General features: G+C 49.0%; 1 protein-coding gene across 8 annotated transcripts; it reads left to right on the top strand.

Annotated features, from left to right (window-relative positions):
• Nucleotides 1–16,258: 16,258 nt before the first annotated feature.
• Nucleotides 16,259–26,048, top strand: LOC122543468 (uncharacterized). Of its 8 annotated transcripts, none has more exons than XM_087974212.1 (4): nucleotides 16,259–16,336; nucleotides 18,605–18,767; nucleotides 19,684–19,841; nucleotides 24,509–26,048. In XM_087974212.1, the coding sequence occupies exon 4, from the start codon at nucleotides 24,586–24,588 to the stop codon at nucleotides 25,891–25,893; it is 1,308 nt and encodes a 435-aa protein (XP_087830338.1). In that variant the 5' UTR covers nucleotides 16,259–16,336; nucleotides 18,605–18,767; nucleotides 19,684–19,841; nucleotides 24,509–24,585; the 3' UTR covers nucleotides 25,894–26,048. The 8 variants fall into 8 exon arrangements, with proteins under 8 accessions (XP_087830338.1, XP_087830335.1, XP_087830333.1 ...); XM_087974209.1 differs by having other exon boundaries at nucleotides 18,605–18,899; nucleotides 24,546–26,048; XM_087974207.1 differs by having other exon boundaries at nucleotides 18,605–18,899.
• Nucleotides 26,049–26,626: the final 578 nt, after the last annotated feature.

Raw genomic sequence — 26,626 nt, 5'->3', positions numbered from 1 at the left:
CTTCGGCCCAATGACACCGACCCTCCGAAGAGTAACCCACCCAGACCCATTTCCCTCTGACTAATCCACCTAACACTCTGGGCAATTTAGCACGGCCAAGTCACCTAACCTGGACATTTTTTGGACAGTGGGAGGAAACCGGAGCACCCGGAGGAAACCCACACAGACACAGGGAGAATGTGCAAACTCCACACAGACAGTCGCCTGAGGTGGGAATTGAACCCAAGTCCCTGGCACTTTGAGACAGCAGTGCTAACCACTATGCCACCATGCTGCCCACTTACCAGGATGTTGCCTGGTGTGGAGGGAAGGTCTTACAAGGAAAGGCTGAGGGACTTGAGGCTGTTTTCGATAGAGAGGAGAAGGTTAAGAGGTGACTTAATATAGGCATATAAGATAATCAGAGGGTTAGATACAATGGACAGTGAGAGCCTTTTTCCTCAGATGGTGATGGCTAGCAGGAGGGGACATAGCTTTAAACTGAGGGGTGATAGATATAAGATAGGCGCTGGAAGTGCCTGGACAATATTTCACAGTTCTGCTGCCCGTACCTTGATAATTTAATTTCAGAATGGAGGTGCAGATGGTGCAAGGCAGTAAGAATTGTCAACAAGAGCTGATCAGCATTTTGGAAACTGAGACATTAATCATAGAACATAGAACATTCCAGTGCCGTGTGGGCGGCACGGTGGCACAGTGGTTAGCACTGCTGCCTCGCAGCGCCAGAGACCCGGGTTCAATTCCCGCCTCAGGTGACTGACTGTGTGGAGTTTGCACGTTCTTCCCGTGTCTGCGTGGGTTTCCTCCGGGTGCTCCGGTTTCCTCCCACAGTCCAAAGATGTGCAGGGTCAGGTGAATTGGCCATGCTAAATTGCCCGTAGTGTTAGGTAAGGGGTAAATGTAGGGGTATGGGTGGGTTTCGCTTCGGCCGGTCGGTGTGGACTTGTTGGGCCGAAGGGCCTGTTTCCACACTGTAATCTAATCTAATCTAATCTAATCTAATCTAATAGGTGTCAGAGGTAGTTTCTTTACTCAGAGAATAGTCAGGGTGTGGAATGCACTGCCTGGAACAGTAGGAGACTCGCCAACGTTAAGGGCATTTAAATGGTCATTGGATAGGTATATGGATGTAAATGGAATAATGTAGGTCAGATGGGCTTCAGATTGGTTCCACAGGTCGGTGCAACATCGAGGGCCGAAGGGCCTGCACTGCGCTGGAATGTTCTATGTTCTCCATGTGGTGGTTCAGGGGCTGCACAGAAAGGGCGTCTGCTCAGGAAAGGAGTGGGTGAGCCCGAGGAACTTTGAAGGACAAAGCTTTGGTTACAGTCTCCACTGTGAGCTTTGCTTTCTAACTGGGAATGATCTCTGGGCCTTGCGGATCATCTGGAATGGGTCAACACGAAAAGGAGGAGGAGGAAGACACGAAGGCTGAACAGTAACTAGAACTTTGTGTTTGAGCCACTCAGCTGCCAGTCCCTCTCCCTACTCGGTAAGGGGTCAATGGCATTTTTAAGCTGAAATGAAGAGAGAGCCTCATTCAACTTAAACTCGCAGGAAGCCGTGGAAGAGCAGGAAATGGGATCTATCACACTGCGGTGAAGTTTTCACTCAAGTGTCTGGAAAATATTTCACTGTTCTGCTGCCCGTACCTTGATAATTTAATTTCAGAATGGAGGTGCAGACGGTGCAAGGCAGTAAGAATTGTCAACCAGAGCTGATCAGCATTTTGGAAACGGAGACATTAATCATAGAACATAGAATATTCCAGCGCCGTACAGGCCCTTCGACCCTCGATGTTGCGCTGGCCTATGAAACCAATCTGAAGCTCATCTAACCTACACTATTCCATTCTCGTTCATATGCCTATCCAATGACTACTTAAATGCCCTTAAATGCCCTCAGAAAAGATTTACAAGGGTGTTGCCAGGGTTGGACGATTTGAGCTATAGGGAGAGGCTGTACAGGCTGGGCTGTTTTCCCTGGAGCGTCAGAGGCTGAGGGGTGACCTTATACAGGTTTATAAAATTATGAGGGGCATGAATAGGATAAATAGGCAAAGTCTTTTCCCTGGTGTTGGGGGAGTCCAGAACTAGAGGGCATAGGTTTAGGGTGAGAGGGGAAAGATATAAAAGGGACCTAAGGGGCAACTTTTTCACACAGAGAGTGGTACGTGTATGGAATGAGCTGCCAGAGGAAGTGGTGGAGGCTGGTACCGTTGCAACATTTAAGAGGCATTTGGATGGGTATATGAATAGGAAGGGTTTGGAGGGATATGGGCCGGGTGCTGGCAGGTGGGACTAGATTGGGTTGGGATATCTGGTCGGCATGGACGGGTTGGACCGAAGGGTCTGTTTCCGTGCTGTACATCTCTATGACTCTGACTCTAAGTTGGCGAGCCAACTACTGTTGCAAGCAGTGCATTCCACACCCCTACTACTCCCTGAGTAAAGAAACTATCTCTGACATCTGTCCTATATCTATCACCCCTCAATTTAAAGCTATGTCCCCTTGTGCTAGCTATCACCATCTGAGGAAAAAGGCTCTCCCTGTCCACCCTCTCTAACCCTCTGATTATCTTATATGTCTCAATTAAGTCACCTCTCAACCTTCTTCTCTCTAACGAAAACAGCCTCAAGTCTCTTAGCCTTTCCTCGAAAGACCTTCCCTCCATACCAGGCAACATCCTGGTAAATCTCCTCTGAACCCTTTCCAATGCTTCCACATCCTTCCTATAATCACTGGACCCTTTTAGATACTGTCGATTTTCCACCAAAGATTAATTTGGGAGTCGAAGCAAATGTTCACAGTTTTTTTTTTGGAAATTAGATTCAATTCAGAGTTTTTGAATGAAGCTGAAAGATCACAAAGAGGTTTTCAAACGGGTAAGTTCTGTTCTGGACCGAGGAGGGGGTTGGTCACTGGACTCGAAACTCGGATTTCTTTCCACAGCTGCTGCCAGACCTGCTCAGCTCCGTGTTTTTTGTCCCTGCTTTCCAGCATCCGCAGTTTTTTTTAAAATTTCAAATGGGAAAGTGCTAACTCGCAAACCAGGAAGGTGTTCAGGATGGAAATCTCCAGTCAGTGATCCAGGCAGTTGGTGTCAGCAACCACAAATGATCCCGGATGTGATTCACAGCAGAACTGACCCTGTCGTCATGACGACGTCGCTCAGGCACCATTGAGGTGCAGGATTGGGTGAATCTCTTTCCACACACGCGGCGGGTGAAGTGTCTCTCTGTGACCCCACCAGCGAGCAAGGACAGTGGAGAAACGCCTGAATCTCCTTCTGCAGCGGGAGCAAGCTTAATGGCCTCTCCTCCCATTGCGAACCCACTGGTATCTCACCAGGCCCGGAGCCTGAGTTAATTCCTTCCCCACACACACACACACACACGTAGCAGCTGAACGGCCTCTCCCCAGTGCGAACCCACTGGTACCTCACCAGGCCCGGAGCCTGAGTTAATCCCTTCCCCACACACACAGAGCAGCTGAACGGCCTCTCCCCAGTGTGAACTCGCTGGTACCTCACCAGGCCCGAAGGCTGAGTTAATCCCTTCCCCACACACACGTAGAAGCTGAACGGCCTCTCCCCAGTGCGAACTCACTGGTGTCTCACTAGGCCCGAAGACTGAGTATTCGATTTCCCCACACAGAGCAACTGATTAGACTTTCCCCAGAGCGAATTCGCTGGTGTCTCACGAGGCCTGAAAGCTGAGTTAATCCTTTCCTCACACACACACACACACACACACACGGAGCAACTGAATGGCCTTTCCCCAGTGCGAACCTACTGGTGTCTCACCAGGCCCGAAGGCTGAGTAAATCCCTTCCCCACACACACAGAGCAGCTGAACGGCCTCTCCCCAGTGTGAAGCCACTGGTACCTCACCAGCCCCAAATGTTGAGTAACCACTTCCCCCACATGGAGCAGCTGAACGGCCTGTCCCCTGTGTGAACTCGCTGGTACCTCACCAGGGCTGAAGGCTGAGTAAATCCTTTCCTCACACACACACACACGGAGCAGCTGAACGGCCTTTCCCCAGTGTGAACACGCTGGTGTCTCACCAGGCCCGAAGGCTGAGTTAATCCCTTCCCCACACACACAGAGCAGCTGAACAGCCTCTCCTCAGTGCGAACGCGATGGTGGTCTTTGAGGCTGGGTCAATTTCTGAACCTGTTTACACCTTGAGTGCAGCGGAATGGCTCCTCCTCAGAGTGAATCCGCTGGTGAGTCACCAGTTTGGATGATGGTGTGAATACATTCATGAACTGGGAGCAGGGGAACAGACTCTCCCCAGTCTGAATCCCTTCCCACAAGTAGAGTCGAGCCCTTAGTGGTGTGCATACAGTTTTGTTTTCTTTATTAGTTCACGGGATGACGGCGTGTCTGGCTGGGCCAATATTTATTACCCATCCCGGATTACCCAAAAGGCAGTTGAGAGTCAACCACGTTGCTGTGGGTCTGGAGTCACATGTAGGCCCAGACAAGGTAAGGATGGCAATTTCCTTCCTTAAAAGGACATTAGTGAACCAGGTGGGCTTTTCTGACAATCGACTTGCCCCCCAAAAACACCTTCCCGTCCTGGCACCCTCCCCTGCCACCGAAGGAATTGCAAAACCTGTGCCCACACCTCCTCCCTCCCCACCATCCAAGGCCCCAAAGGAGCCTTCCACATCCATCAAAATTTTGCTTGCACATCCACCAATGTCATTTGTTGTATCCATTGCTCCCGATGTGGTCTCCTCTCCATTGGGGAGACTGGACGCCTCCGAGCAGAGCGCTTTAGGGAACTTGTTAGAAACGAAAATCGCTTCTCAATAATCGCTCTAGACAAATTCAGGAAAACAAAGTTTTATTAGCAAGTCTGCAGAGTTGGGCACCCTTCTGAGAAAAAAGCGCGCCAGGCTAACAAAGTTTTCGATTAAATACAGTTCAAGCTCCTCCCTTCTATAGCTCTAAAGAGTCACGAGGTTCACATTCTGAACATTCATTATTTTTCCATTCTGGACCCTTATCACAAAGTCTGCAGTATATGTCTCCCTAGTTGTTTTTCTAGCCTGCAGTCTTATCAGTCAAGGACTTATTCTTCTCTGTCAGAGTTAGTGGTCTTATCAATCAAGGACTTGTTTTTCTACTCTGTCTCGTCCTTTATTATAGAGAAGCATGTTTTACCCTACCCCCGCGGCTCTATTCCCCTTAGACTCTGAGGTCATACACATCTTAACTATTTGTACCGAAATCGTCTCTCACAGAACATCTCCGGGACACCCGCACCAATCAACCACACCGCCCTGTGGCCCAACATTTCAACTCCCCTCCCACTCTGCCGAGGACATGGAGGTCCTGGGCCTCCTCCACCGCCGCTCCCTCACCACCCGACACCAGGAGGAGGTACGTCTCATAAATTGCTTATAAATAAATTGCTGTCAAATCAGGATGGAAACTGAGAGAAAACCAACACTTGTCTTGATTTGGGTTTATGTTTGCAGGGTATTCAGTCCTCCAGCCCTGCCCCCTCATTCACTTTGGCTGCTTGGAGGACCACCGACCCAGTTCAGTCCTCCAGCCCCGCCCCTTCATTCAATTTGGTTGCTTGGAGGACCACTGACCCGGTTCAGTCCTCCAGCCCCGCCCCTTCATTCACTTTGGTTGCTTGGAGGACCACCGACCCAGTTCAGTCCTCCAGCCCCGCCCCTTCATTCAATTTGGTTGCTTGGAGGACCACTGACCCGGTTCAGTCCTCCAGCCCCGCCCTTTCATTCACTTTGGCTGCTTGGAGGACCACCGACCCAGTTCAGTCCTCCAGCCCCGCCCCTTCATTCAATTTGGTTGCTTGGAGGACCACTGACCCAGTTCAGTCCTCCAGCCCCGCCCCTTCATTCAATTTGGTTGCTTGGAGGACCACCGACCCAGTTCAGTCCTCCAGCCCCGCCCCTTCATTCACTGTGGTTGCTTGGAGGACCACCGACCCAGTTTTTACCTCAGTCATCCAGCCCCGCCCCTTCATTCACTGTGGTTGCTTGGAGGACCACCGACCCAGTTTTTACCTCAGTCCTCCAGCCCCGCCCCTTCATTCACTTTGGTTGCTTGGAGGACCACCGACCCAGTTCAGTCCTCCAGCCCCGCCCCTTCATTCACTGTGGTTGCTTGGAGGACCACCGACCCAGTTTTTACCTCAGTCCTCCAGCCCCGCCCCTTCATTCACTTTGGCTGCTTGGAGGACCACCGACCCAGTTCAGTCCTCCAGCCCCGCCCCTTCATTCAATTTGGTTGCTTGGAGGACCACTGACCCGGTTCAGTCCTCCAGCCCCGCCCCTTCATTCACTTTGGTTGCTTGGAGGACCACCGACCCAGTTCAGTCCTCCAGCCCCGCCCCTTCATTCACTGTGGTTGCTTGGAGGACCACCGACCCAGTTTTTACCTCAGTCATCCAGCCCCGCCCCTTCATTCACTTTGGTTGCTTGGAGGACCACCGACCCAGTTCAGTCCTCCAGCCCCGCCCCTTCATTCACTGTGGTTGCTTGGAGGACCACCGACCCAGTTTTTACCTCAGTCATCCAGCCCCGCCCCTTCATTCACTTTGGTTGCTTGGAGGACCACCGACCCAGTTCAGTCCTCCAGCCCCGCCCCTCATTTACTCTGATTGGTCGAAGCAACAGCACGCGCCTTCAGTCCGCCGGCCCCGCTCCTTCATTCAGCCTGATTGGTTGGAGTACCTCCGCCCCTTAAAGCGTGCTGACTGATTGGAGGACCTCCCACCCGCGTTCTGTCCTCCAGCTCCTCCCCCCCTTTCCCACTCTGATTGGTTGGAGCAGCAAGTCACCGCCCCTATCTCCCGGCCAACCCTCCTTCTATTGGTGCCGAGCTGCCGTCAGTCACTTGGGTCCCCATGGTGATCCCCCGACCAGAGGGAGAGGGCGGGAGCTTCAGGACTTGAAGGAGCCAGTCTTGGACTGGGGCAGACAAGCTTAAAAGTCAACGAGGAGCACTACCGCACTTAGGTGGTCGTGTGGGGGTAAAATTTTAAAAAAATATATAAACAAAGAAAAGAAAAAAAAAAGAATATAAACAGGAGGTTTTTTTTGTAAGCTGTTTGTTTAAAAAAGAAAAAAAAATAAAAAAAAATAAAAGTCAACTTGGTAAAAACAATGACTGCAGATGCTGGAAACCAGATTCTGGATTAGTGGTGCTGGAAGAGCACAGCAGTTCAGGCAGCATCCGAGGGGCAGTAAAATCGACGTTTCGGGCAAAAGCCCTTCATCAGGAATAAAAGCAGAGAGCCTGAAGTGTGGAGAGATAAGCTAGAGGAGGGTGGGGGTGGGGAGAGAGTAGCATAGAGTACAATAGGTCAGTGGGGGAGGGGATGAAGGTGATAGGTCAGGGAGGAGAGGGTGGAGTGGATAGGTGGAAAAGGAGATAGGCAGGTCGGACAAGTCCGGACAAGTCAAGGGGATCGTGTTGAGCTGGAAGTTTGAAACTAGGATGGGGTGGGGGAAGGGGAAATGAGGAAGCTGTTGAAGTCCACATTGATGCCCTGGGGTTGAAGTGTTCCGAGGCGGAAGATGAGGCGTTCTTCTTCCATGAGTCTGGTGGTGAGGGAGCGGCGGTGGAGGAGGCCCAGGACCTCCATATCCTCGGCAGAGTGGGAGGGGGAGTTGAAATGTTGAGCCATGGGGGCGGTGGGGTTGATTGGTGCGGGTGTCCCGGAGATGTTCCCTAAAGCGCTCTGCTAGGAGGCGCCCAGTCTCCCCAATGTAGAGGAGACCGCATCGGGAGCAACGGATACAATAAATGATATTAGTGGATGTGCAGGTAAAACTTTGATGGATGTGGAAGGCTCCTTTAGGGCCTTGGATGGAGGTGAGGGAGGAGGGGTGGGCGCAGGTTTTACAGTTCCTGCGGTGGCAGGGGAAAGTGCCAGGATGGGAGGGTGGGTTGAAGGGGGGGGGGGGGGACCTGACCAGGTAGTCACGGAGGGAACGGTCTTTGCAGAAGGCGGAGAGGGGTGGGGAGGGAAATATATCCCTGGTGGTGGGGTCTGTTTGGAGGTGGCGGAAATGTCGGCGGATGATTTGGTTTATGCGAAGGTTGGTAGGGTGGAAGGTGAGCACCAGGGACGTTCTGTCCTTGTTGCGGTTGGAGGGGTTGGGTCTGAGGGCGGAGGTGCGGGATGTGGACGAGATGCGTTGGAGGGCATCTTTAACCACGTGGGAAGGGAAATTGCGGTCTCTAAAGAAGGAGGCCATCTGGTGTGTTCTGTGGTTGAACCGGTCCTCCTAGGAGCAGATACGGCGGAGGCGGAGGAATTGGGAATACGGGATGGCATTTTTGCAAGAGGTAGGGTGGGAAGAGGTGTAATCCAGGTAGCTGTGGGAATCGGTGGGTTTGTAGAAAATGTCAAGTCGGTCGTCACTGATGGAGATGGAGAGGTCCAGGAAGGGGAGGGAGGTGTCAGAGATGGTCCAGGTAAATTTAAGGTCAGGGTGGAATGTGTTGGTGAAGTTGATGAATTGCTCAACCTCCTCGCGGGAGCACGAGGTGGCGCCAATGCAGTCATCAATGTAGCGGAGGAAGAGGTGGGGAGTGGTGCCGGTGTAATTATGGAAGATCAACTGCTCTATATAGCCAACAAAGAGACAGGCATAGCTGGGGCCCATACTTGTGCCCATGGCTACCCCTTTGGTCTGGAGGAAGTGGGAGGATTCAAAGGAGAAATTGTTAAGGGTGAGGACCAGTTCGGCCAAACGAATGAGAATGTCGGTGGAGGGGCACTGTTGGGAACGTCTGGAGAGGAAAAAACAGAGGGCTTGGAGGCCCTGGTCATGGCGGATGAAGGTGTAGAGGGATTGGATATCCATGGTGAAGATGAGGCGTTGGGGGCCGGGGAAACGGAAGTCTTGGAGGAGGTGGAGGGCATGGGTGGTGTCTCGAACGTATGTGGGGAGTTCCTGTACTAGGGGGGATAGGACAGTGTCGAGGTAGGTAGAGATGAGTTCAGTGGGGCAGGAGTCACACAACACCAGGTTATAGTCCAACAGGTTTCTTTGAAAGCCCTCGAATTTCCATATTAAAGAGCCTAACCCAGCATATCCCATCCTAAAAGATGCAAGACTTGAACTAAGTTTGTTTAATATAATCCCTGTAACCCTTTTGCTATAAATGCTGTGTCCTCTGGTCCAGTTCCACCACCGCCTGATGAAGGGGCAGCACCTCGAAAGCTAGTGCTTCCAAATAAAGTTTAAAAAAACATCACACAACACCGGGGCTAGAGTCCAACAGGTTCATTTGGAAGCACTAGCTTTCGGAGCGCTGCTCCTTCATCAGATGGTTGTGGAGGTTAAGATCGTTCTCACAGAATTTAGAGCCAATGGAGTCCAGTGTCAGGGAGTCAGGATTTGGAGGTGCTGGTGTTGGACTGGGGTGTGCAAAGTTTAAAATCACACAACACCAGGTTATAGTCCAACAGGTTTAATTGGAAGCACTAGCTTTCGGAGCGCCGCTCCTTCGTTAAGTGATAGTGGAATAGGACTATAAGACAGAATGTAGTGTAACAGGATTGCAATGTCATATTAGTAAACTATTTTAGCTTGAGTCTTTCATCTTTTAGAATGTTTTGGAGGTGCCAGTGTTGGGCTGGGATGTACAAAGTTAAAAATCACAACACATCAGGTGATAGCTCAACAGCTTTATTTGAAACCACTAACGTTCGGAGCGCTGCTCCTTCAGCAAGTGATTGTGGAGTATAAGATCATAAATCACAGAATTAATCGCAAAGGTTTACAGTGTGATGTAACTGAAATGATACTTTGAAAAGGACCTTGATTGTTTGTTAAGTCACTCATCTTTTCGAATGACCACGTTAGTTTCAGTTCTTTCATATGTAAATCCCAGAACCTGTTTTTAAAGTTATATTCTCAAGTGAACTTTAACAATAGGTGTTGTGTGATTTTTAACTTTGTCCACCCCAGTCCAACTTCGGCACCCCCTTATCATATCTTGAGAATGTAATTTAAAAGAAGTTCTGGTATTTACATATGAAAGAACAGAAAGCAGCTTATCCCATTATAAAAGATGAATGTTTTTATCTAAGCTGGTTTACTGTATCACATCTCCATGACACTGGACTCCTTTGACTATAAATTCTGTGACTATGATCTTATTCTCCACAACCACCTGATGAAGGAGCAGCGCTCTGAAAGCTAGTGCTTCCAAATAAACCTGTTGGACTATAACCTGGTGTGGTGTGATTTTTAACATTCTTAAGTTAACTCAGCTTTTTAAACAATACCTGTGAAATCTCTGTGAGTGTCCCAATGTTGAGATAGACTGACAAGACCTCTGCATAGTTTTACAGAGTTTTACATGGATTGGAGCAAAATAAAATGTAATTCTACAAAAACAAGTTCACCTCATTAGCTTATATGTAGGAGCGACAGATTGAGTGTGCGCATGTGGGTGTTAGTGCACATCATTGATTGAGTGTGTAGGCTTAGTTAAGTGTGTGTGCGAGTGTGATGGGGTATGTGTGAGAGGGTGCGTCTGCTGGTGTGAGTGCAGGGGGTGTAAGTGCATATGAGAGAGAGCTTGTGTGTGAAGGACGGTCTGCATGGGTATGTGAGTGTGTGTCTGTGTGAGAGAGAGAGTGTATTGTGCAGTGGGGTCACCTGCAGTACAGTAAAATGTTTTGTGTGCAGTATGAGCAGATCATAACGTGCTTAGACAGAGTGAGGCATGCAAGGTTACGGCTACACAGGAAGTGCACAAAAGCATGATCAACATTTGACTTCAAATGGGAAAGGTCCATTCAGAAGTCTAATGACAGTGGTAAAGAAGCTGTTGAAAAATGTGTTGCTGGAAAAGCGCAGCAGGTCAGGCAGCATCCAAGGAGCAGGAGAATCAACGTTTCGGGTATAAGCCCTTCTTCAGGAATGAAAGAAGCCATTGTTGAACCTCTTGGCACATGTGTTTAAGCTTCTGTACCTTCTGCCTTGACGGAAGAGTTTGGAAGAGAGTATTAGCAGGGTGGGGAGCTTCTTTGATGATGTTGTCTGCCTCTCTGTGGCAAAGGAAGGTGGAGTTTATGATGATGATGCTCCTTTAACAAGGTTATGTTGTCCTTGGCTTTTTTTCTCCAGAGAGGTCATTAAAAACACAGACTCTGAAAAGTCTAAGTTCGAAGGGCTTTAGGGCCAGACAAAGATATGCACGAGAATTCCTGGAAGCATGGCGTTCCAACCGGAACTCTAACAACAAACACATCGAGTTAGACCCCATCTACCACCCCCTGAGAAAAGAAACAGGAAGTAACTTCACCACAGGAAATAACATCGCCACAGGAAATGACATCACCAACCCAAAGATAGAAATAGAAAGCAGGAATTTTTAGCAGTGCTTCGCCCAGAGGCCCACTGAAGATGTTACCTAGTAGGGTGACGAACCGTCTGGAAATTAACCTTCCAGCTCAGCGAGCAATCTGACATCCAAAACCTCAACCTGAGCTACAAATCTTCTCAAAACTCGTTAAGGCTTTAGGGTCAATTTGATTATAACCAAAAGATACTGACTCAGGCAAAAGGCGTCCAAGATTAAAACAGACACTTGCATAATGAAAGGGGGAGCGGCCAGTTTTTCCAGGTCAGCTTTTGTCTGGTTTAGTCTGGCTATTCACTGAAAGCTGTCGGGCAGTGTTGAAAGCTGCTAGATTCAAAGAAGCAGGTTCATGCTAGTAATCTCTCTCGGAATTCTCTCCTGGAAGACCCTGGGTTTGATTTTATCTGTTGTGCCGTGGGACGTTTATGGGCGTTGTTGCAAGTATTGGGGGCAGCATCATTAAGTTAGTGTAATCTGCTGGGTTTTTGGATGGGTTAAGTTATCCGGTTTCGTTTTGTTTGTGTTTCATCGGGTAATGGAGTAAGTCAATTCTGTTTTGTTTAAAATGAAGGGGTTTGACCAGCTGCATCCCTCCTGGCTTAGAACAACCAGCAGGGTTCGGAGAAAGTGAGGACTGCAGATGCTGGAGAGTCAGAGTCGAGAATGTGGTGCTGGAAAAGCACAGCAAGTCAGGCAGCATCCGAGGAGCAGGAGAATCGGCGTTTCGGGCAAAAGCCCTTCATCTGGATTGAGGCTTGTGAGCCGATAGGGTAGTGGGATAAATGGGAGGGAGGTGGGAGTGGAGCTGGGGAGGAAGGTAGCTTCAACTCCCCCTCCCACTCAGCCAAGGACACGCAGGTCCTGGGCCTCCTCCATCGCCGCTCCCTAACCACCCGAATCCTGAAGGAAGATCGCCTCATCTTCCGCCTTGGGACCCTCCAACCCCACGGCATCGAAGTGGATTTCACCGGTTTCCTCATTTCCCCTACCCCCCCTAAACCCCAGATCCAACCTTCCAACTGGACACCACCTTCATGACCTGTCCATCTTCCTTCCCACCTATCCGCTCCACCCTCCTTTCCGACCTATCGCCGTCAGCTCCCACCTCCATTTACCTATCGCATTCCCAGGTATCTTCCCCCTCCAACGCCCCCCCCACTCCCCCCCTCCCATTTATCTCTCTGAGCAAAAGTTACTTTCTCGAAATGTTTTGAGGGGGTCTGGCCCAGTCCGTGACAAAAGGTGATCCACAGATGGGAGGTTGGCTTGCGTGACGGCCTGGCTTGTGTTCACAGCCCTCCATAGTTTCTTACAGTCCTAGGCAGAGCAGTTGCCATACCAGGCTGCGATGCATCCAAATAGAGTGGTTTCCGTGATGTGTCTCTAAACGTTGGTGAGGGCACTGTTCAGTCATGCCAAACCTCCTGAGCCTCCAAAGGAAGAAGAAGTGTTGTTATTGACCATCGCGTCTGCCTGGGTGGTTATCATCACTCCTGTATTCTGAAGATGTGGGTGTATCTTAAGAGAGTTAAAAGTAGCAGAACTAGCACCAAGTATCCTCAATAAGGCAACAACGTAACACTTGCTCGAACAACTCGGTTAGCTCGTTGCCTGGAGACAAAAAACAATTCGAGGCTGGAATCGAACCCAGATCCCTGTTGCTTTAACAGTGACCCTTCTGCACCCAGCCTTCCACCAGTACCAGCTCACCAAGCTGAAAATGACTCTGTTTACTGTCCACCAGCCAGTCCTGTGTCCTCCACAGATTCCCTACAGTGTCAAAACAGGCCCTTCGGCCCAGCATATCCACACCCACCCTCGAAAGAGTAACCCACGCGGACCCATTCCCCTACCCTATTGCCTCTGACTAACGTACCTAATCCACACACCCCAAAACAATATGGGGCAATTTGTCATCACTCCTATGTTCTGCAGATGTGGGTGTACTTTAAGAGCGTCAAAAGCAGCAGAACTACCGGACACAGCACTAAGTGTTCTCAATAAGGCAACAATGTAAACTTGCTTGAACACTCATGATGACTCAGTGGTCAGCACTGCTGCCTCACAGCACCAGGGTCTCAGGTTCGATTCCAGCCTCGGGTGACTGTCAGTGTGGAGTTTGCACATTCTGCCCGTATCTGCGTGGGTTTTCTCCGGGTGCTCCGGTTTCCTCCCACAGTCCAAAGATGTGCAAGTCAGGTGATTTGGCCATGCTAAATCGCCCATAGTGTTAGGTGCATTAGTTAGAGGGAAATGGGTCTGGGTGGGTTACTCTTTGGAGGGTCGGTCTGGACTGGTTGGGCCGAAGGGTCTGTTTCCACACTGTAGGGAATCTAGTCCAATAATATCTAAACTCGATTAGCTCGTTGCCTGGAGAAAAAAATAAATCTGAATTCAGCCAATCAGTTTAAATTATACCCCAAAAAATATCAAACTCCAATCCAGTTTGAATTTCACATACTGACAATCTTAAAAGCCAATGATACAAACTGATGCTATGGGGGGTATAAGACCGGGAAAAATTGAACAGTTGGGAGGAGAACCTCCAAGCATGTAACCAGACTGCCTGAAAAATAGCTCTCTCTTAAAAGTGCCTTTTCGATCAGTAACCTGTGACGCAGAAATTCCCAACAAGGAGGAAAGAAGACACAGGAAGATCCAAATAGAAGAACGAAAGCTGCCTAGTTTTGAGATAATGTGGTTTTGTAAATCTTGACTGGGAGTTTTATCGGACTAGTATTATAGAAGGGAAGGTAACAGATAGGTTTGAGAAAGAAATAGTGGTTAGTTCATTATTCTACGTTATACTTTAAGAAATAACATTGTTAATTTTTACTTTAAACAGTTCTTGGCCACTCGAATTTTTACAGATTACTTGCATGGGATAAATCTTTTCTGTGTTATGCTTAGTACCTTCAGGTTGCAGTATCCAGTCAGAATTCTGCCTGTCCACAAAGGGACCCAAGCACACTGGGTTGGGAAGTGTCAGACTGGGCCGAAGTGGGTACTGCGGATGCTGGAGATTAGAGTCAGGTTTAGAGTGGTGTTGGAAAAGCACAGCAGATTTGTGATGGGTCCCTGTGAGCATCAGCTAGGAGAAAGTGAGGACTGCAGATGCTGGAGATCAGACTCGAACAGAGGTGATTTCAATGGGACAGGAGCAGGCTGAGGCAATGGGTCGACTGGGGAGGTCAGATTTGTGAATCTTCGGTAGGTGGCAGAATCGGGCAGTGTGGAGTTCATGGACGATGAGGTTGGAGACTCTAAATGGGAGATTGCCAGACGTGATGAGGTTGCGAATGGTCTGGGAGATGATGCTTTGGCAATAGGAGGTGAAGTCATGGTGGAAGGGCCAGTAGGAGGAGGTATCTGCGATTTGGCGCCTGGCTTCAGCAGTGTAGAGATTGATGCGCCAATCTACCACTGTCCCCGCCACCCCCCCGGTCTGCAGGTTTGATGTTGAGGCTGGGGTTGGAGCATAGGGAATGGAGGGCAGGAGGTTTACCATGGCTCACCCACCTAGCCATCTTTGGACTGTGGGAGGAAACTAGGGGACCCAGGGGGGACCTGCAGACTCAGGAAGAATGTGCAAACGTGTCCCCCAAAGATTAGTCCCTCAAAGCTGGAATCGAACCCAGATCCCTGGTGTTGTGAGGCAGCAGTGTGAACCAATCAGCCACCATGCCATCCAATGCATGAGGAGGGCAGGTAAGAGAAACCCGTAAAATTCTGGAGTAAATGCATAAATGACGTCCCCAGAGACCGAAGAATCCAGATAGGGATCACAGTTTAACGGTATGCAATTTAGGAATGAAATTATGAGAAATTTCTTCACCCAGAGAAAGGCGAGTCTGTGGAATCCTCAGCCATAGAAGTGGCTCAAGCCAAAACATTGAACGTTTTCAAAATGGAGTGAGATATACATTTTAGAGCTAAAGAGATCAAAAGATACGGGCAGAAAGCCGGAACAAGACATTGAGTTGGATGACCAGCCATGATTATATTGGCAATGTTAAAAATCACACAACACCAGGTTCTACTCCAATAGGATTATTTGGAAATACTAGCTTTCAGAGAGCCGCTCCTTCATCAGTGTTAGAAACGAAAATCGCTTCTCAATAATCGCTCTAGACAAATTCAGGAAAGCAAAGTTTTATTAGCAAGTCTGCAGAGTTGGGCACTCTTCTGAGAAAAGCGCGCCGAGGCTAACAATGTCTTCTGATTAAATACAGGACAAGTCCCTCCCCTCTGTGGCTCTAAAGAGTCACGAGGTTCACATTCTAAACCGTTCAGCAATTTTCCATTCTATATCCTTATCTTAAAGTCTATAGCAGATGTCCCCCGAGTTGTTTTTTCTTTTTACCCTGTAGTCTTATCAGTCAAGGACTTATTCTTCTCTGTCAGAGTTAGTGGTCCTATTAATCAAGGACTTGTTTTTTTATTCTGTGTGAGTGGTCTTATCAATCAAGGACTTGTTTTTCTACTCTGTCAATGTGAGTGGTCTTATCAACCCGTAGCAGCAGATGTCTCGTCTTTTATTACAGAGAAGCATGTTTTACCCTACCCCTATGGCTCTATTCCCCTTAGACTCTGAGGTCATGCACATCTCTGTTGTTTGTACCGAAATCGTCTCTCACAATCAGGATCTTGGGACGTTGAATTTATAGTAATTGCTTATGATCATGGTGGAGCAGCCTGAAAGAGATATAACGTTAACTGCTCCAATCTGAAGAACATGCAAAGAGGATCAAATCGACCACATGTGATTGAATGGCAGCGCAGACTCGATGGGCTGAATGGCCCACCGCAGCGCGTGCGTCTGGCGGTCATCCTCAACCAAGTAGACCACGCCCTACGAGTCACCGCGCAGGCGCATGGGACACGACCGGAGCATGCGCAGTGCGACGCGCACGGTGCGGACACTCCGAGGGCGAGGAGGAGGTCACTTCGGCTCCATCGCCGGTGAGAGCGAGAGAGAGAGAGAGAGAGAGAAACACAACCTGGGAGAGGGGCGGTCCGAGAGGGAGGGAGGCTCCGTGAACGGAACAAACCCAGAGTCAGGCCCTGCCGTGCCCCGCGTTGGCGGTGAATCCGCCGGGGGGGGGGCGGCCTCCGGGCGACGCGGGCCCTGGGTGACGGCGGCCATCTTCGTAAAGGGGGTGGAGGTGGGTTCGGGGGAAGCGACGGGCAGCGGGGCGCATGCGCGGGCCCGTGATGACGGCGGCCACCTTTGTAGAGGGGGCGGAGGCGGATTGGGTGAGGGGAGCGACGGGCAGCGGCGCGCATGCGCGGGCCCGTGATGACGGCGGCCACCTTTGTAGAGGGGGCGGAGGCTGATTGGGTGAGGGGAGCGACGGGCAGCGGGGCGCATGCGCGGGCATCCCCGAACCAGCTCATGGAACGTTGTGCATGTCCCTTCCTGGACTTGTCTGGTAGGGGACACCATCAAGATCCTTTTATATGGAGAGGGACTTGTGCACAGCAAAGCAAAACTGAAAATGCAGGAAGCGCTGGAATAAGCTCAGAAACTGGTGCAGGCCATTCAAGTAGTCACTAGCTGATGGGTGGCCTGAAGTCCTTCCTCCCATCTCTCCTTATGTTCTCCTATTAATATCCTGAAGACTTCAATCAGATCATTCCATGACCTTCCAAATTCAAGATGGAACATGCCTAATTTGTATGATCTCTCCTCGGTGGCTCAGTGGTTAGCACTGCTGCCTCACAGCGCCAGGGACCCAGGTTCAGTTTCAACCTCGGGGTGACTGTCTGTGTGGGGTTTGCACACTCTCCCCGTGTCTGCGTGGGTTTCCTCCCACAATTTAAAGATGTGCAGGTTAAGTGAATAGGCCATGCTAAATTGCCGATAGTGTTCAGGGATGTGTAGGTTAGGTGCACTAGTCAGGGCTAATTGTCGAACAATAGTGTAGGGAAATGGGTCTGGGTGGTTTACTCTTCGGAGGGTCGGTGTGGACTTGTTGGGCTGAAGGGCCTGTTTCCACACTGCAGGGAATCTAATTTGAAAAAAAATTACCCCTGAAGTCCAGGCATCATTCAAGTAGGCTACGTCATATTCTGAAAATGTGTTGCTGGAAAAGCGCAGCAGGTCAGGCAGCATCCAAGGAACAGGAGAATCGACGTTTCGAGCATAAGCCCTTCTTCAGGAATGAGGAAAGTGTATCCAGCAGGCTAAGATAAAAGGTAGGGAGGAGGGACTTGGGGAAGGGGCTTTGGAAATGCAATAGGTGGAGGGAGCTCTGGTTTCCTCCCACTGTCCAAAGATGTGCAGGTTAGGTGAATTGGCCATGCTAAATTGCCTGTAGTGTTAGGTGCATTAGTTGGGGTAAATTAGGGGAATGGGTCTGGGTGGGTTGCTCTTCGGAGGATTGGTGTGGATTTGTTGGGCCGAAGGGCCTGTTTCCACACTGTAGGGAATCTAATCATAAAGGCCAGTGTCCTATCAGCTTTCTTGATTATTGTCTGCACCTGTTTGTGCCAATTTAAAGATGTATACCTGAACACCCAAACCCTGAAGTCTCTGGATATCCATTGTGTTTAACTTCATACCGTCAGGCAGCATCTGTGAAAAAAGAAACTTATGTTTTGAATGATGAACAGTCATTGGAGTTGAAGATTTAGCCCTGATTTCCTCTATATGGATGCTGTTGGACCTGTTAGTGTTTTGCAGTGTTTTCTATTTTTGTGGTTGTGTTCGCCGAGCTGGGAATTTGTGTTGCAGATGTTTCGTCCCCTGTCTAGTGCTTGGGAGCCTCCTGTGAAGCGCTTCTGTGTTGTTTCCTCTGGCATTTATAGTGGTTTGTCCCTGCCGCTTCCGATTGTCAGTTCCAGCTGCCCGCTGCAGTGGCTGGTATATTGGGTCCAGGTCGATGTGTTCACTGATAGAATCAGTGGATGAATGCCATGCCTGTAGGAATTCCCTGGCTGTTCTCTGTTTGGCTTGTCCTATAATAGTAGTGTTGTCCCAGTCGAACTGCCGGAGGAAAGATCACAGACGCGCTTCACAGGAGGCTCCCAAGCACTGAGGATGTCACCGAGACAGGGGACGAAACGTCTGCAACACAAATTCCCAGCTCGGCGAACAGAACCACAACAACGAGCACCCGAGCTCCAAATCTTCTCCCAAACGTTTTCTATTTTCGTTTCCGATGTCCAGAATTTGCAGTGTTTTGCTTTCTTTCAAGTGAAATGTTTGTTTCTTCTGAATTTCTGCAGAATAGTAGAAGATGATGATTTACAGCTGGAACTCTCAATCCAAGAGTCGTATCAAGATGTGACCGAGTCCCTCCATTCATCAGAACATGAATATCTTCAAGTTTGGAATTTTGTGGTGAAAAGATTTGTCATCTTTGGCTGTGATCGAAGGCGTCAGCGAAGAGTAAGAGTAATTAATTGGTGGAGGGCCAACTTCAATGGGCTAGGAATGACTCTGACCCACGTATATTGGAATCAAGTCTGTAACTGAGCAATAGACCACTTTTAAAGAAGGAACAGTGCTGACAATGTCAAGGTACATTCCTGTGAAAGGGACGGAGTGGGCAAACAAATCCAGAGCTTCCTTAGGCAATGAAACGGAGAAGAAGCAGGGTGGAAAAGGAAAGCGTGTTATTCAACTGCAAACCAAGCACGGTTAGGGTGAATTGCCCATAGTGTTCAGGGATGTGTAGGTCAGATGCATTAGTCAGGGGTAAATGTAGGGTAATAGGGTATGGGTGGGTCACTCTTCGGAGGGTCAGTGTGGGCTTGTTGGGCCAAATGGCCTCTTTCCACCTTGTAGGGATTCTCTGTCGCGATTCTGAGTTTGGAAGATTTGGTGGGGAACTGATTCAGCAAATAACTGTACCAAAGAGGGAATATATAAAAAGACTGCATGCTAACAGAAGTGACTCAAGGTGTGCACAAAAGGCATGTAACTAGCGAAAAGGTTGTAAAGGTATAGTCAGTCTGATTGCGAACTGAAAAGGATGCTGAGTTGTTAAGTGTCGGTTTTGTGCCTGACTTCATAAAGGAAGAGAATGCCACTCTGGCCATAGACAAACAGGAGGAAATTAAGACGTCTTCAGGGCTTTAAAATTGAAAATGAGGTGGAATTGGCTAGGCTGCACGTTCAAATTGACGAGGCATCAACACAGAAACAGATCATTCAGTCCAACCCGTCCGCCCCGGCCAGTCGTGCCAATCTCATGCCGACCCTTTTTCTGGCATTTGGCCCATACCCTCTAAACCTTTCCTATTCACATACTTATCCAGATGCTTTTTAACTGTTACAGTTGTACCTACCTTCACTTCCTCAGGCAGTTCGTTCCACCGAAATGCGTCCAAGGGTTACTGAGGGCCGTGCGAGTGGAAATTGTGGCGGGTGTAGCTGTAACCTTCCAATTCTCTTTGGACGCAGGGGCAGTGAGTGAAGACAGATAGTTAAAGATGTTCCACATTTGTTCAACAACCAAAGGTAAAGACGAGCTCAGCAACAAGAGGCCAGTTCATCTTGGTGTTGGGGAAGCTTTCAAAATCGAACGCAAAGTAAATAGTCCCTTGAGCAACTTTGGGTTAGTTAAGGAAAGCCATCATGGATTTGTTAAAGGCAACTCCTGTTTGACAACTTGCTTATTTTCTAATGAGCGCACAGAAGGTTGTTAGGGTTGATGTTTTGATAGACTTTACATGGTCTTTCAAAATACATAGGATTAAATGCTGGGCAACAGACTTATAAATGACCTGGGTGAGGGCTTAGAAAGGTGGGTTAGTAAATTTGCGGACGACACTAAGGTCGGTGGAGTTGTGGATAGGGACGAAGGCTGTAGTAGGTTGCAGAGAGACATAGATAGGATGCAGAGCTGGGCTGAGAGGTGGCAAATGGAGTTTAATGTGGACAAGTGTGAGGTGATACACATTGGACGGAGTAATCGGAATGCAAAGTACTGGGCTAACGGTAGGATTCTTGGGAGTGCAGATGAGCAGAGAGATCTCGGTGTCCATGTACACAGATCCCTGAAAGTTGCCACCCAGATTGACAGGGTTGTTAAGAAGGCATACAGTGTTTTGGCCTTTATTAATAGAGGGATTGAGTTCTGGAACCAGGAGGTTATGCTGCAGCTGTACAAAGCTCTGGTATGGCCACACTTGGAGTACTGTGTACAGTTCTGGTCACCGCATTATAAGAAGGATGTGGAAGCTTTGGAAAGGGTGCAGAGGAGATTTACTAGGATGTTGCCTGGTATGGAGGGAAGGTCTTACGAGGAAAGGCTGAGGGAACTGAGGCTGTTCTCGGTAGAAAGAAGAAGGTTGAGAGTTGACTTAATAGAGACATAGAACAGAGAACAATACAGCACAGAACAGGCCCTTCGGCCCACGATGTTGTGCCGAACATTTGTCCTAGCTTAAGCACCCATCCATGTACCTATCCAATTGCCGCTTAAAGGTCACCAAAGATTCTGACTCTACCATTCCCACAGGCAGCGCATTCCATGCCCCCACCACTCTCTGGGTAAAGAACCCACCCCTGACATCTCCCCTATACCTTCCACCCTTCACCTTAAATTTATGTCCCCTTGTAACACTCTGTTGTACCCGGGGAAAAAGTTTCTGACTGTCTACTCTATCTATTCCCCTGATCATCTTATAACCTCTATCAAGTCACCCCTCATCCTTCTCCATTCCAATGAGAAAAGGCCTAGCACTCTCAACCTATCCTCGTACGACCTATTCTCCATTCCAGGCAACATCCTGGTAAATCTCCTCTGCACCCTCTCCAAGGCTTCCTCATCTTTCCTAAAGTGAGGCGACCAGAACTGCACACAGTACTCCAAATGTGGCCTTACCAAGGTCCTATACAGCTGCAACATCACCTCACGACTCTTGAATTCAATCCCTCTGCTAATGAACGCTAATACACCATAGGCCTTCTTACAAGCTCTATCCACCTGAGTGGCAACTTTCAAAGACCTATGAACATAGACCCCAAGATCCCTCTGCTCCTCCACCTTACTAAGAACCCTACTGTTAACCCTGTATTCTGCATTCTTATTTGTCCTTTCAAAATGGACAACCTCACACTTGGCAGGGTTGAACTCCATCTGCCACTCCTCAGCTCAGCTCTGCATCATATCTAAGTCTCTTTGCAGCCAACAACAGCCCTCCTCACTATCCACAACTCCACCAATCTTCATATCGTCTGCAAATTTACTGACCCACCCTTCGACTCCCTCTTCCAAGTCATTAATAAAAATTACAAACTGATCCCTTCGGAACTCCAGTTGTAACTGGGCTCCAGGCTGATTATTTACCATCTACCACCACTCTCTGACTTCGACCGGTTAGCCAGTTCTCTATCCAACTGGCCAAACTTCCCATTATCCCATGCCTCCTGACTTTCCGCATAAGCCTACCATGGGGAACCTTATCAAATGCCTTACTAAAATCCATGTACACTACATCCACTGCTCTACCCTCATCCACATGCTTGGTCACCTCCTCAAAGAATTCAATAAGACTTGTAAGGCAGGACCTACCCTTCACAAATCTGTGCTGGCTGTCCCTAATCAAGCAGTGTCTTTCCAGATACTCATAAATCCTATCCCTCAGTACCCTTTCCATTACTTTGCCTACCACCGAAGTAAGCCTGTAATTCCCAGGGTTATCCCTATTCCCTTTTTTGAACAGGGGCACAATATTCAACAATCTCCAGTCCCCTGGCACCACCCCCATTGACAGTGAAGACAAAAAGATCATTGCCAACGGCTCTGCAATTTCCTCTCTTGCTTCCCACATAGTCCCAGGATATATCCTGTCAGGCCCGGGGGACTTGTTTATCCTCAAGTTTTTCAAAATGCCCAACACATCTTCCTTCCTAACAAGTATCTCCTCTAGCTTACCAGTCCGTTTCACACTCTCCTCTTCAACAATATGGTCCCTCTCCTTTGTAAATATTGAGTAAAAGTACTCATTTAAGACCTCTCCTATCTCTTCCGACTCAATACACAGTCTCCCACTACTGTCCTTGATCGGACCTACCCTCGTTCTCGTCATTCTCATGTTTCTCACATACGCATAAAAGGCCTTGGGGTTATCCTTGATCCTACCCGCCAAAGGTTTTTCATGCCCTCTCTTAGCTCTCCTAATCCCTTTCTTCAGCTCCCTTCTGGCTATCCTGTATCCCTCCAATGCTCTGTCTGAACCTTGTTTCCTCAACCTTATGTAAGCCTTCTTCTTCCTCTTTACTAGACATTCAACCTCCCTCGTCAACCAAGGTTCCCTCACATGACCATCTCTTTCCTGCCTGACAGGTACATACATATCAAGGACATGTAGTACCTGTTCCTTGAAAAAGTTCCACATTTCAACAGCATCCTTCCCTGACAGCCTGTGCTCCCAACATATGCTCCTCAGATCCTGTCTTGCAACATCGTATTTACCCTTCCCCCAATTGTAAAACCTGCCTGTTGCACGCATCTATCTCTCTCCTTAACCAAGGTGAAAGTCACAGAATTGTGGTCACCATCACCAAAATGCTCACCCACTAACAAGCCCATCACTTGTCCCAGTTCGTTACCAAGTACCAAATCCAATATGGCCTCCCCTCTGGTAGGACAATCTACATACTGAGTTAGAAAAGCTTCCTGGACACACTGCACAAACACCGCCCCGTCCAATCTACTTGACCTAAAGAGGTTCCAATCAATATTTGGGAAGTTGAAATCGCCCATGACTACTACCCTGTGTGTTCTGCACCTTTCCAAAATCTGTTTCTCAAAACATACAAGACATACAAGATAATCAGAGGGTTAGATAGGGTGGGCAGGGAGAGCCTTTTTCCAAGTAGGGTGACGGCAAACACGAGGGGACACAACTTTAAAGTGAGGGGAGATAGGTATAAGACAGATGTCAGAGGTAGTTTCTTTACTCAGAGAGTAGTAAGGGTATGGAATGCTTTACCTGTAACTGTAGTAGTAGATTTGCCAAGTTTAAGTGCATTTAAGTCGTTACTGGAATAGTGTAGGTGGGATGGGCTTCAGATTAGTATGACAGGGCGGTGTAACCTCGAGGGCCGAAGGCCTGTACTGCGCTGTAATGTTCTATGTTCATGTAATAAAAGAGACAGCAGCAACTTGAATATGAAATTGACTGAGAGACTGGAGATTACTGGTTAATTAATATTTGTCAGACTGAGGGAAGGTTAATAGTGGCGCTCCTGAGAGATTTCTATTAGGACTTCTGCAGTTTCTGACGTACACAGAGACACAATGTAATTTTGAATTTTGCAAAGTCTTCAGTGAGGTCAGAATGTGCGGCGGTTTCTCTTCCTGAAGGATGTTAGTAATCCAGAATGGGTTCCGTAACATAACAAAACAAAACCCAAAAGACCTGCAGATGCTGTAAATCAGAAACAAGAACAACACTTGCGGGGAAAGCTCAGCAGGTGGCGCAGCATCTGTGAAGGGAAACCACGAGGTAACGTTTCAGGTCCGTTGACCCTTAGAGTCAGAGAGATGTACAGCATGGAAACAGACCCTTCGGTCCAACCTGTCTATGCCGACTGCAGCACCCGGCCCATATCCCTCCAAACCCTTCCTATTCATACACCCATCCAAATGTCTCTTAAATGTTGCAACTGTACCAGCCTCCACCACATCCTCTGGCAGCTCATTCCATACACGTACCACCCTCTGCGTGGAAAAAGTTGCCCCTTCGGTCTCTTTTATATCTTTCCCCTCTCACCCTAAACCTATGCCCTCTAGTTCTGGACTCCACAACCCCAGGGAAAAGACTTTGCCTATTTACCCTAGCCATGCCCCTCATGATTTTGTAAACCTCTATAAGGTCACCCCTCAGCCTCCGACGCTCCAGGGAAAACAGCCCTATGAAAGCTGCCGCATTGTCACAGAAACCAAAACAGCGGTTGCTGCAAAAAGCTCAGCAGGTCTTCCTCTGTTCTGAGGAAGGGTCACCGGGCCCGAAATGTTAACTCTGGTCTCTCTTCACCGATGCTGCCTGACCTGCTGTGTTTTCCCAGCAAGCGCTGGTTTGGTTTCTGTAAACATGCGGCAGCTTTCATGGCTCCTTCTGCCTCGGGTGACCGGATTCATTAAACGCAATGTTATCGCCTTTGTGTTTTTGTAGGGTCTTTCACGCCTCCTGTTTTAATTCCACGTCACAGGGAGGTTTTGCAGTCGGGAAACTGACACCAAACGTCACCTATGGATCTGACAGAGACGCCTGATTTATCACCATCCGAGCACCACCCGTTGCTGAACACGGAAGAAGATCTTTCTGTTCACAGCGGCGACGAGCTGTACATCTGTTCTGAGTGTGGACTGAGCTTCCCCCAGTCATCTGGCCTGTCACAGCATAACTGCAGTCTGATCGAGGACAAGCCACCTGACCAGGAAAACCATCAGCACAGTCAGTCTGGGGGGAGGCCATTCACCTGCACAGTGTGTGGGAAGGGATTCACTCGGCCATCCCATCTGCAGGCTCACTGGCGGGTTCACACTGAGGAGAGGCCTTTCAATTGCCTGGACTGTGGGAAATGCTTTAAAAGTTCCGCGGAGCTGATGCGCCATAGGCGCGTTCACACTGGGGAGAGACCGTTCAGGTGCTCGCACTGTGGGATTGGCTTCAGGCAATCCTCTCACCTCATTAAGCACAAGAGAGTTCACACTGGGGAGAAGCCGTTCACCTGCTCCGTGTGCGGGAAGGGGTTCAGTCACTCGTTCAATCTGCTGACCCACCAGCGAGTTCACACCGGGGAGAGGCCGTTTTCCTGCTTGAAGTGTGGTGAGGTATTCACGCAGTCCTCCAGCCTGATAAGACACCAGCAAACTCACAGCAGGGCGAGGCCGTTCACCTGCTCCAAGTGTGGGAAGGGATTTGCTCAGTTATCCAGTGTGCTCAAGCACCAGCAAGTTCACACTCGGGAGAAATCCTTCACCTGCTCCGAGTGTGGGAAGGGATTCACTTGGTTGTCCAACCTGTTGAAACACCAGCCGGTTCACGCTCGGGGCACTTCACTTACCTGCTCCAAGTGTGGGAAGGGGTTCAATCGGGCGAGCTCCCTGCTGTTACACCAGCGAGTGCACACCGGGGAGAGGGCGTTCGCCTGCGCCTTGTGTGGGAAGGGATTCACTCGGCCGTCCCATCTCCAAGCTCACCTGCGGGTTCACACTGAGGAGAGACCGTTTGAATGCCAGGACTGTGGGACATGCTTCAAAAGTTCCGGGGAACTGATGCGCCACCGGCGTGTTCACACTGACGAGAGGCCCTTCAAGTGCCCTCACTGTGGACTTGGGTTCAGGCAATCCTCTCACCTCGCTAAACACCAGAGCGTTCACACCGGGGAGAAGCCATTCACCTGCTCCGTGTGTGGGAAGGGGTTCACTCGATCGTGCAATCTGCTGAGGCACCAGCGAGTTCACACCGGGGAGAGACCTTTTACCTGCTCCAAATGTGGCAAGAGTTTCACTCAGTCATCCAGTGTGATGAGACACCAGCGAGTGCACCAGTAACTGCATCGATGCGATTTTGTTGTTACTCACACCCGGGATTGAACCATGCTTATATTGACAGCTGGGTTTTGTTTCAGTTGATGTTCGTAATTCCTGTAACTTGTCTGGGGTTCAATATTCTTGAATTCGCTTAATTAAATCAGCCTTCTGTTTGACATGGTAATGAGTGATTGATGATCTCTTCCTCATGTTCCATATTTGGCTGATTTCCTCCTCTGTTAATGCAAGTTTGCATTTATATAGCACCTTTCACTATAGGATATTGTTGAGGGTTTTCCAGCCAATGAGGTTCTTCTGAAGTGTTTTGATTTTTCTAGTATAGAAAATGCAGTGGCGAAATTGAGCACAGTAAGTTCCCACAAATGCAAACGGGGTTATGGCCAATTAGTCTATTTAATGTTTATTGTGAGATATGTATTCACGAGGGAGAACCACCCCCCCCACCGCCACTCCTCAGAAGAACATCACAGGAGAGGATGGATGGGGCAACTGTTGAAAGTTTCACCTGAAAGTCAATTACCCCTGACAATGTAGTGCTTCCTCATTGCTAGTCCGAATATGATCCTGTATTTCGGAAATGGGTTCAAACTCACGCAGACACAAGGAGAACGTGCAAATCTCTAAACTGAAGGCAAATTGTCAGATCTCAGATCTTCGGTCATACCCATTACCAACTGTGAGATGTTGGTCCAGGAGTCACAGATTACCCAAGAACTGAGTTGAAGTCACAGGT

This window comes from Chiloscyllium plagiosum, unplaced genomic scaffold, assembly GCF_037043375.1.
Source record: "Chiloscyllium plagiosum isolate Xiang-an unplaced genomic scaffold, Cpla_swu_hap1 HiC_scaffold_27, whole genome shotgun sequence".
NCBI lineage: Eukaryota > Metazoa > Chordata > Chondrichthyes > Orectolobiformes > Hemiscylliidae > Chiloscyllium > Chiloscyllium plagiosum.
The sequence above is the reverse complement of the archived record's forward strand: the minus strand, read 5'-3'. Positions and strand labels throughout refer to the sequence as shown.

What these genes read in the sequence shown, in the direction of transcription:
- LOC122543468 (XM_087974211.1), top strand. Translation starts at nt 24,586, where the DNA reads ATGGATCTGACAGAGACGCCTGATTTATCACCATCCGAGCACCACCCG.